We start from the raw sequence: 12031 nt of genomic DNA, 5'->3' as shown, positions 1-12031 counted from the left end.
TCCTCTTTGAGGTTTTTGAACCTATGTGAACCAGGAACTGCCTCCAAAGAGCATTGATTTTATAAATCAAAAGTTTGTTTTTCTGCACAATCCACACCTCTCTAAATTCAGAGCTCCTTGACTCTGCCCAATATTAAAAAATCCTGTATTTTCAACCTTGCAGAAATAATTTTAAAACATATTAATTTGTCACATGACATCATAACCTACAGAAATATTTAATTTTTGATTCTTGCTTTTTCTTAGCCTTTAAAGGAAATCCTGTATTTAAAAGCACAACATAAAAAAAGCATACAATCTAAAAACAATCACCTTTTCACAGGTGCATCACCTGTTTGCTCATCCACATAATCTCGTTTAAGCTCCTCGGGAACATCGCTGTCGCTGTCATACTCCTGATAGGCACTTTTTTCTTGTTCATCAGATTCATACTGAAGAAAACACAGTATACTCAACAATGGGTATGAACAGCCAACCTTTCTTGGGAGTCTTTCAACACAATAAAAGTATCCAATTTTCAAGAAGTAGTTTATGGAAGAAAGTTCTTAATAACTCATCTTTAATTTTGCCATCAAGAATCAGTAACTTTCCATTTTCTTCATCCATCTTAACCAACTCAAAAGAAAAAAAGAAAAATAAAATACAAACATTATGCCTACAAAAGCTTCTAAATATCTCCTAAAAAATCAATTCTCTATACAAAGAAAACAAACAAACAAAAGCAAGCATCCTGATAGATCTCAGGAGAGGAGACAAGCGTACATTTGACTAAAAACAAAAAATCCTGTATCTTCCTCCAAGTCATTTCATGATACTTACTTCCATTTTGCTAATTCATTATAAAGAGTTTGAGTGTACAATTCTGGCACTCTGGAAGTGTTAATTCAGCAAAATAAACTCTTACAACACACATGCTTATGTCCTATCTAATTTATTATGATGAGATTTAATTCCAAGGGTAGCTTAGAAAATTATGCTTAGCACCAGGGGACTAATGAGAGGAAGGACAAAAATGGTGGCTTTCCTCTTGAGAGGAAGGGTGCTTACCTAACCTTTTCATCATCTTTATGGCACCATGGCCCAGTGCCGGCATGGGAGAGGACAGTGGAGTCCAGTCTCAGGAAAGAAAGCATTTGCAGCAGCAGCATTATTGCTTAATATTATAAATTAATATGATTAAATAATGGCTAACATTTCTTGAGTGTTAGTGCTAAGTGTTTTCATGAATTTTCTCACTGATTCTTCAAAACAATTCTATGACAAAATTCTATCCCTATATGCCAGTTGAGGAGACCAGTATAAAGACAACATGGAAAGAAGTTGGCCCCCTAATTCAACACATTTTTTTTTAAGAGTCTAAAGCAGTGTGACAGGCCATAGTAAGATATGGACCCTGACTCTCAAGGGCCTATGTGATACCTAGAAAGATTAGATCACTGATTAATAACAGCAAATGAGCATTCTATAAGCATTCTTATCGTCTTGTATACAATGTGACCCTGATAACATTCAGAAAGGTGATCCACACACACCAGGACATACTAGTTATAACAACAGAGCTTCAGGATTCCATAGTACAAGAGTTCTTCATTTTTAAGGATTCTGTGTTTGCAAATTTCCCTACTTGCTGAACTTTATTTGTAATGCCAACATTCATGGCATTTTTCACAGTCAATCATGGATATGCGCTGAGTATGCAGAAACTTTTGAGTTATCCAACGTACATGTTCCTAGCTGAGGGCAAACAAGGTGATGCTCTCCCTTCTTGCCTCATCTCTCTTACATTTTTTAAAGAAATTTTATTTATTTTTAAATTTAGTTAAAAAATTTTTTAATGTTTATTTATTTTTGAGACCGAGTATGAGCAGGGGAGGGGCAGAGAGAGAGGGAAGGAGACACAGAATCAGAAACAGGCTTCAAGCTCCAAGCTGTTTGCAAAGAGCCAGACACAAGGCTCGAACTCAGGAAACACGAGATCATGAGCTGAGCTGAAGTCGGACGCTCAACCAACTGAGCCACCTAGGCACTCCTTTAAATGTATTTGGGGGGCAGGGGAATCCGCCCGAACAGGGGAGGACAGAGGGAGAGAGAGAGAGAATTCTAAGCAGGCTCCATGCTTAGCACAGCACCAATGCTGGGCTCAATTCCAAGAATCTGGGATCATGACAAACCAAAATCAAGAGTCGGATGCTCAACCAACTGAGCCACCCAGGTGTCCCTTCATCTCTCCTCTTTAAAAAATGTCCATTTCACTATTTAGTGCCACATTAAAAAAAATATTTGTGCTTTTGGCTGGTGATTTCACTGTTTAAAATGGCTCCTAAAGGTGCCTGGGTGGCTCAGTCGGTTAAGCGTCCAGCTTCGGCTCAGGTCATGATCTCACAGTTTGTGGGTTCGAGCCCTGTGTTGGGCTCTGTGCTGACAGCTAGCTCAGAGCATGAAGCCTGCTTCTGATTCTGTATCTCTCTCTCTCTCTCTGACCCTCCCCAAATCACACTGTCTCTCAAAAATAAATTTAAAAAAACTAAAACAAAACATACAATGGCTCCTAAGTGTAGGACTAAAGTTCTGTCTAGTGTTCCTGAGCACAAGACTGTAATGTGTCTTATGACAAAAACACATGTGTTAGATAAGCTTCATTCAGGCAGGAATTATGGCACTGCTGGCTGTTAGTTCAGTGTTAATAAACCAATACTATATATTAACTTAGATGTCTTCAAGCAAAAACACACATAAAACAAGGTTATACATTGATCAGCTGATGAAAATGTGACCAAAGCCTCACAGGAACCTAATCCCATATTTCACCTAGGAACCAGGGTTCTGTATATACTAATTTGGCTTTCAGAGGGACTTTATAGAACATAATTGGCACGAATAATGAGAGATTCCAATTAGCAAATCATTAGTACAGGTGGGATATATTATTCCAAAAATGTTGAAAAGACTTTTAATTCCTCTCAGTTTAGTCTGCTTTATAGAGGCAAAGTGTCACCCAGAATCACTAAATTATAAGTATGGCTTCCTATGAAAAAATTTCTACTTCATGATAAAACATAACAAATGGTATACTTTAATTTTTTTTTAATCATACCTTCACTAAACAAAAAAGAAAAATGCAAAACTAAAATACATAGACAAATTCAACAGATTTTTATCAAATCTGAACAGTTTTCAGTTCAGCTTAATCAAATCTAAAATAAAAATCATACAGGGTCCCTCTGGAAGTGATGAAGATCAGAAGAATCCATCCAAATTAAATACTGTGTAAAGACAGGTAACTGTGAAGTAAGCATTCATGTACTGTAAATATAGGGAAATGGAGGGTCAAAGTTAAGATAAGTAGCCAAGGGCCACATATCTAATAAATAATAAAGGTGATACTCATTCCATCTGCCTTCGACTTTTTTCCATTAACTCACATAAACTCTGGTTTATATTACGTGTTTTGAGCTGCTCAAAGTGTTAAAACATTATACTACTAAACATCCCTGCCAGGTAACCAAGCAAGACATTACTCTCTCAGATAAAGGGACATGGACAAAGTGATTCAGGTGCCCAAGAGTGGGAATGAGAAGTAAGTTAAGTCTAGATGACCTATTCCCTCATCTATCTATCCAACAAATCACATAAATATGCAGTGAAGAAACTACTCCTACCTGATTCAGTAATCTAGTAAGAACACAGAGAAATCTAATAAGAGCCCAAAATAAACATAAAGGCAAAATGTATTGTTCAAGAGGACATTTTCGACAAAGCCTACTATAAAGGCGTTACTGTACAAGTGTTATCACAGGTATATAAGCATATAGGCAGGAAGACAAGTGGTGAATGGATAAATAAATCTAGCTAATCACCTTGCTCATTGGGTAGAGGACACTTTTCAATAAGAAAATCTCACTTATGTTCCACAATAGGTTTTAAAAACACTACAAACCCCATTAGAAGCCAGGACATCTTCTGTTTCTTCATCTTTATGGTTGGCCTGAATTTCAAATGGATTCCCATCACTACAGTACTGCTCAAACAAGGTCACTGTTTTTGAAGAAGTTGAGGCTGGCTGCTTACTAGGTGAAACTGATGGGGAACGAGACTGTTCCATGAATTTAAATTCCTACACATTAAAAAAAAGGAGTCAGGCATCTTTTAGCAACAACAATAAAATTCAAGTACATAATATATTCCATCAATGTTATTCCAGCAAAGTTAGAGAAAAAAATTAAACTTGATTCTTCAGGTTATTCACTTTTAAATCTTGGAAGTTGTTTGAAAACATATGTTCAAGGTTTCCCTAAATACTACATGGCAATGAGAAGTAATAAAATCTGGCCATTTGTAGCAATGTGGATAGAAATCGAGGGTTTCATGCTAAGTGAAATAAGTCAGGCAGAGAAGGACAGATACCATATGTTTTCACTCATAAGTGTAACAGGAGAAACTTAACAGAGGACCATGGGGAGGGGAAGGGGGAAAAATAGTTGGGGAGAGGCAGGGAGGCAAACCATGAGAGACTCTTGAATGTTGAGAACAAACTGCGGACTGATGAGGGTGGGGGAGAAGGGAAGGCGGGGGATGGGCCTGGAGGAGGGAACTTGTCAGGATGAGCACTGGATGTTACATGGGAACCAACTTGACAATAAGCTATAAAAGAAAAAAAAAGTTTTCCTTAAAGACAATTCAGTTGCTGATATTACTTTAAAAAGCATTACCTAAATCAAACTACTTTTGGCTTACTTTATGGACCTGCACAGAAAGTGTTTTAAAATAAATTGAATTTGAATAATTCTAAAAATTTTCACATAGCAGCAAAGACTTAACAGATTATGGTTTTAATCAAGAAAAAGGCCACATAAAAATTGTTGTCAAACACCTTGTATATGTTTGCACCATTTAAGGTATTCTATAAAAATACATCAATCTTTGTTATATTGCAGTGAAGAACTTAACGTTCATTCTATAAGCTTTCATTTATTTCTCAATTGTATATCTAGAAGCAGACATAAACACACATACTGAGGTCAGATGAAAATGTCTTCTAGACCTGAAGCTTGCCATTAATCAATTACATTCCATTAACTCCCAATATATGTTGGGAATGTCACCTGGCTTCTCTGTGCCTCAATTTCCTCACCTATAAAATGAGAGAGTCCATCTACAGTAAGAGAACCACAATGCTAATGCTAAAAAGTTGTAGCACCAAGTACAAATCATGCATTTCCCAGATGAGGAAACTGAAGTAGTCCAGAGGGATTCAGTGCCAAGTTCAACATCACATTGTTCATTAGTGGAAGAGATAGAATAATCTCTAAAGTTTCTCTGAATTCCAAAACTCTTAATTTGATGATTTTTCACAAAAATTTGGTAATTTGGTAATTTGGTAATGTATTTCTTAAACGTTTTAATCTTTTTAGTATTACTTCCAAATTTCACATTTTTCATATTCACTGATAATCTTCTTTAAAGTTACATAGGCTTCGTAAATTTCAAATGCTGTGTTTATTTTCTTTTTAAATTGCAACTACACATTAAATCAAATCCATCATAGTGCTTAAAAATGATGCCATTATTTTTATAATTCTAAACAAGGGAGAACTCTAAATTAATGAGATGATTTTTTTTAAACAAAATCTATAGGACTACATGTTCTCAAGTGAACATGAACTCAGTTGTGAATAGTTTTTAAAGTACCTACATTTTAAAATTGTTAGAACATTTAACATGAGATCTACACTCTATTTTTTTTTTAAGATTTAAGTAATCGCCACACCCAATGTGGGATTTGAACCCACAACCCTGAGGTCAAGAGTTGCATGCTTCACCTATTGAGCCAGACAGATACCCCTAGATCTACTGTCTTAAAAAAACTTTACATACATAATAACAGTACTGTTAATATAGGAAAAATCTTGTACAGCAGATATTTATCCACCTTGCATAACTGAAAATTCAAGGTAACTACTTTAAAAGAGATAAAATCCAATTCAAATATATCTTGTAAAAAATTTGTTTTATATATATACCAAGTACATGTGCTTATACACACATACATAATTTGATGCTTAAATACGAATTCAAATAAAATTATTTAAATAGGTATTCTAAAAACAATGTTAGAATTCTAAATAATGTTAAAGTATCATCTTATTTAAGAATTCTAAAATAATGTTAAAATCAATGTTAATTTTGCTGTCTTTCAAGCATTTATTAATGAACACATTTCACTGTATTTAATATTTCCACATTAGGAAGGCATTATGATAGCACTAAAGAAGAAGTCAGCTCTTACCTAAGCATAAAGACTACTCTTTAAAAAACTTTTACTTATGTATCCTTTACATTTGTCCAGAATACAAAAATTGCTTCTAGAAAACCATTCCTTCCAAGGGCAAAAGCTAAACATACTGGACCTTTAGTACAGGGATCTAAGATTACACACTCTGTTTTGACATTTAGTATTTGTAGGACATCATCTATCAAACAAGGAGTATTTATCTACAATGAGTTTCAATCAAGGGAAAACAACTCAATTAATATTTTCATAAACTACATATTCTGTAAAGATTCAAAGAATAAATTAACTAACAAAAATTAGTTAAAAGAGTATTTTTTATAAGTACCTCTTTTATTTCTGGGGCACTGTCTCACTACAAGGCACATTTATGAGTTGTAACACAAATTAAGAACCTATTTGTCCCTTTAACAAATGACAAATAAGGGTGCCTGGGTGGTTTAGTAGGTTGAGCATCCAACTCTTGATTTTGGCTCAGGTCATTCATGATCCCAGGGTCATGAGATCAAGCCTCATGTCAGTCTCTGCACTGGTGGAGCCTTCTTGGGATTCTCTCCCTCTCTCTTTCTCCCTTTCTCTTCAACCCTCTCCCCAACCTGCACACACTCTCTCTCTGTCTAAAATAAATATTAAAAATTAAAAAAAAAAGAAATCTCAAACATTCTGCAAATACAAGCTTTCTCATCAAAGACCATCAAAATACAGCTGATTAATTTTCTGCAAAATTTAAATAAATCGTTATTAGATCTTCTTCTGAAATCAAAAAGAAAAGACTAGGCAAAAGAGTTTTCCTGAAGTACATAAACAGAATCTGTAAAAAGAGACAGACTTTGACATCCATAAAAGGAGCACTCTTATAAAAGAGACTTGCTATTAATCACTTTTAAGTAAAGAAGGAAGACACTATTTTTTAATGAGTTTATGAATGATTTTTTAATATCTGTGCTTTTTCTTTTTTTAAAAAAGATGACTAAGTAACAGACAGATTTATTTGCTCTTAAGAGACACTTACATGAAGTTGCAAGATGCTGAAATTTGACTTAACAGGACAAAGCTCCCAGGTCTCATTCTCTAGAAACATCCTCAATTCATCAAGCCGTGTTCTTAAAAAAATAAAACAAACACTCCAAAAAGTTAGAAGAACAGTAAACTGTACATAAGATTTAAGAAAATAAATTTGATTAAAGAATTATCATCATAATCATAATCAACTTTGAGAATCCATTCATATCAACACAGCAAACACAAACATTTACTTTTGCTTGTATCTTATCATAGTTAAGAGAAAAAGACTCTCGAGTATTTACTAAACTCACAATATCTTTACTATATTACAAAAATAATGAATGTACAGGAAATGACATTTTCAAGGGACTAAACTAAAAGCTACTCATCAATTCACATACCTAAACTATCCCTAGCTAATCATATATCAATGCCAAAAAACAGAAATAATTTACAAAGCTTATGAGATCATTAACACTACAAAGATCTTAGTCATACTTACTAAGCCATAAGATCAAGATGATTATCACTCTCCAAATATATTTAACTCAGTCCCTATCTCTATACAACATTTACAAATTAAGTTGGCAAGTATGGTACTTATATGGCCAGCACTGCACTAATCATTTACATCATATTGAGCTCCTCTTACTTTTCAAATGCTATTGTGGTTTACTGTCTATCCTGAATAATAAGTACATTAAATAGGCAGTTCCAGAAAAATAACTACTTTCCAGTTGACCCAGAAAACAAAGGGCCAATGCCTGCCCTACTTTCCCCTTCTTGTAAAAGCTTGTTATTAACAATGTTAACCTGCTAAAAGCAAAATCTAAATTTTAAAAAAACCCACAGATTCTAAAAGAGATGATAAATGGGTAAATCTGTAAAAAGCAAAAACTGCTCCAAATATTGGAATTAACAGAGGGGGACTTTAAGATTACTATTATAATTAAGTTAAATAAAATAGAGGAAAAAGATGTAGAAAATGGGTAGAAAAGATCATTTCAAAGATTTGCAATAACAAAAACAAATAAAAATATAATCACCTTGAGTTAAAAGCTGGTTAAGTAAAACAGAAGACAGAACTAAGGAACTCAAGGACAGATTGATAGAAACTATACAAATGGAAGCACGAATTAAAAACATACAAGAAGCAACAGAAAAGATCATAAAAGATAGATGAGTCACAGTCAAAACATCTAGTATGCATGCAGTTGAATGGAGAAGATAGAGAAAATGAACAGAAGCAGTATTTGAAGAGGTAATGGCTAAGAATATTCCAAAAGTGTCTGTGCCCGAACATACACCATATTCGAAAATTAACAAAATGGACCATACTATAAACTCAAACTATAAAAGTTTACAACTCTTACAATTCAATAATGAAAAGACAAATAACCTAAGAAATGGGCAAAGGTTTTGAATATACATTTTTGCAAAGATATACAAATGACCAATAAGCATATAAAAAGATGCTGAATATCACCAATCATTAGGGAAATGTAAATCAAAAACATAACGAGACACCACTTCATAACCACTAAGATAGCTATAATCAGAGATCTACAATAACAGGCATTGACAAGGCTCTGCAGAAATCAGAGCTCTTTATACGGTACTGATGAGAATTTAAAATGGTGCAGCCACTTTGGAAACAGTTCCACGGTTCTTCAAAATGTTAAACAGAGTTACCACTTAACCTGGAATTCTACTCTGTGTTGGTTTACTGTGGCTGCTGTAACAAACCACCAGAAACTAAGTGACTTAAAGCAACAGAAATTTATTCTCTTACAGCTCTGGAGGCCAGAGTCCAAAACAGTATTAATCAGCTCGCAATCAAGGTGTCAGCAGGACCAAACTCTGCCCAGAAACTCCAAACATCATCTACAAATCTGTTCCTTGCTTCTTGCAGCTTATGGTGGTTATCACCATTCCGTGGTGTGGCCTCAGTGTTCCGATCTCTGCCAATCTTCACATTACTTTCTCCTGTGCATGTCTTTTCCTCTGTGTCTGTGTCAAAGCATGAGAAAACTCAACGTGCCAATACTGGCTTTTAAGATGGAAATGGGCATGTGCAAGGACTGGCCAGCAGCTTCTTAAAGCTGAGAATGTTCCCTCGCTGAAAACAGGGATCTCAGTCCTAAAACCATAAGAAATTGATTCTGCCAGCATCCTGAATGTGCTCAGATGGGGATTCTTCCTCAAAGTCTTTTGATCAGAGCCCAGCCCTGCTTACACCTTGATTTTGGCTTGGTGGGACCTTAAAGCAGAGCACCTAGACAAGCTGATCCAGACTTCTAACCTTAGAACTGTGACACAATAAATTGATGTTGTTTTAAGCTGTTAAGCTCATGGCAACTTATTACCTAATAATATAAAACTATTATAGTGATAAAAGGTACCAACTGACAGACAAAAACAGCTTAGTAAAACCTCTCCTGTGTAAAGAGTATACAGAAAATAAGATAGGAAGTAAAAGTATATGATAAAAACATATAAAAAACACTAGAAGGGTAAGAAAGGTAAATGCAGTTAGAAAGTTGGTTCTTGCATTACTCTGGAAGTATACTAACTTATCAACAACAACAGGAGTGCACAATGAAATGACAATAACCACAACAAGAATCTATTTTTAAGAAGCAAACTGAGAAAAAAATAGCATAAAAGTAAAAAATATGAATCAATCCAAATGAAAGACAAATAATATACGAAAAAAGAATAACACTTTTAGAAGTAAAACAACTATATGATGGATTTAAACCCAACTATGCCAATAAATACATTAAATGAAAATACAAAACAGTTAATACAAAATATAAAAATCATGAGACTAGACTTAAAAACAACAACTACAAAACAAAACAAGACAAATGACATGCTGTATACAAGAGACACACTTTAAAAAAACTTTTTTTCTAATGTTTATTTTTGAGTGAGAGAGACAGAATGCAAGTGGGGGAGGAGCACAGAGAGAGAGGGAGACACAGAATCCAAAGCAGGCTCGGCGCTGTCAGCACAGAACCTGACGCAGGGCTCGAACTCAGAAACCATGAGATCATGACCTGAGCCAAAGTTGGATGCTTAACCGACTGAGCCACCCAGGAGCCCCAAGAGACACTTTAAATATAAGGCCATAATTAGACTGAAAGTAAACATTACACAGAAACATGATTTCTTAAAATTATGAAATAGGGTAGAATTTTTTATCAAAAATTTTTTCTTCACCTACTATGATGATCTTTATGGTATTTTTCCTATATTTTGTTAATTAGTAAATTGAATTAATTTTAAATATTTAGTCAACCTTATTCTTCCTCTTAAACATTACCTGTTTGTGATGTTATTATTCTTTTTAGGCATCACTGAATGCAATTTGCCAATATTTGTTTAGAAGTTTTCCATCTATGCTTTTAGGAGATGCTAGCCTATAATTTTTCTTTTTGTAATGTCCTTGTTATGTTCTGGAACCAGTGCTATGTTGGCCTCATAAAATAAGTTATGAAGCATTCCCTCTTCCTCTATTTTCTGAAGGAGTTGGTGTTGGTTTTTCCTCCTTAAATTGGGCAGAATTTACCAGGAAAGGCAGCAAGCCTAGAGATGGAAATGTTTTAAAGTACATATTTAACTTCTTTAAAATACATATGCCTATTCAGATTTTCTCTATTTCACTTTGTTACCTTATTAAGTTTGGTCTGCTAAGAAACTTGATCTTTTCATCTACACTGTCCATTTCATTAGCAGAAAGTTGTTCCTACCATTCTATTACATATCTACATTACTAAACGTTTACTGTATTCTTTTTTAAATTGGAGTACAGTTGATACCTTATTATATCTTTAATGTCTAGGATCCATAAATACCCTCTTCTTAATTGCTGATAGCGATAACCTGTTTTCCTTTTTTTTTTTTTTTTGCTGTTTTGCTAGTAGTTTTATAGAATCCTATTATACATTTGCTTTCTATTCTAGTGATTTCTGCTCTTATAATTTTCCTCTCTTTCTTTTTGTTTAATTTGCTGTCATTTTTGTAACTTTTTGAAATGGAAGTTTAGTGCACTGATTTTCAAACTTCCTCCTTTTCCAAAAACATGCACTTAAAGCTAAAAATTTTCCCCTCTGCTTTAGATGAATCCCACAATTTTCATGCCATGGTTTCATTATTATTCATTTAAAAGTATTTTCTAACTTCCAATATGACTTTTTTCTTTGACCACTAAAAATAGGTTGGTTAATTTCCAAAAACTGGTAGGTTTTCTTGTTATTTTTCTGTTGTTTATCTCTAGTTTAATTTCACTATGGTCACAGAATATAATCTCTATGATTTCAATCCTTTGACATTTTTTAAGTACTTGCTAATTATGATACAACAGATGATCAATTTTGATAAACTTTCTGCGTACTCTTGAAAAAATACATATTCTGCAATTGTGTGTCTCTCTATAATACGCACAAATACAAATTAGGCAAATGTAACTAAATATGTTGGTCAAACACATATCCTTAGTGATTTTTTATCTGCTTTCATTATGAATCATGAAAAGTGGTATAAAAAATTTTGTCATTACAGAATTGTCTACATCTCCTTGTAGTCTGAATATTTTACTTTATCTGTTTTGGAGTTATGTCAGTAGAGGCATACAAATTTAGAATTGTTATATCTCCCTAATGAATAACCCCTTATCATTAAGAAGCATTCTCTTTATTTTTAGCAATACTTCTTGACTTAAAGTATACTTTG

General features: G+C 34.0%; 1 protein-coding gene across 1 annotated transcript in view; it reads right to left on the bottom strand.

Annotated features, from left to right (window-relative positions):
* VPS50 (VPS50 subunit of EARP/GARPII complex) overlaps window positions 1-12031 on the bottom strand; it is a 131793-nt gene that overhangs the window by 40323 nt on the left and 79439 nt on the right. The window contains exons 17-19 of the mRNA XM_029929148.1: window positions 7302-7392; window positions 3938-4114; window positions 313-431 (exon numbers count right to left, since the gene is read on the bottom strand). Coding sequence (XP_029785008.1) covers window positions 313-431; window positions 3938-4114; window positions 7302-7392 — 387 coding nt within the window. The remainder of the gene's footprint in view (window positions 1-312; window positions 432-3937; window positions 4115-7301; window positions 7393-12031) is intronic.

The sequence above is a fragment of the Suricata suricatta genome, chromosome 2, assembly GCF_006229205.1.
Source record: "Suricata suricatta isolate VVHF042 chromosome 2, meerkat_22Aug2017_6uvM2_HiC, whole genome shotgun sequence".
NCBI lineage: Eukaryota > Metazoa > Chordata > Mammalia > Carnivora > Herpestidae > Suricata > Suricata suricatta.
This window is presented reverse-complemented; position numbering and strand designations above follow the sequence as displayed.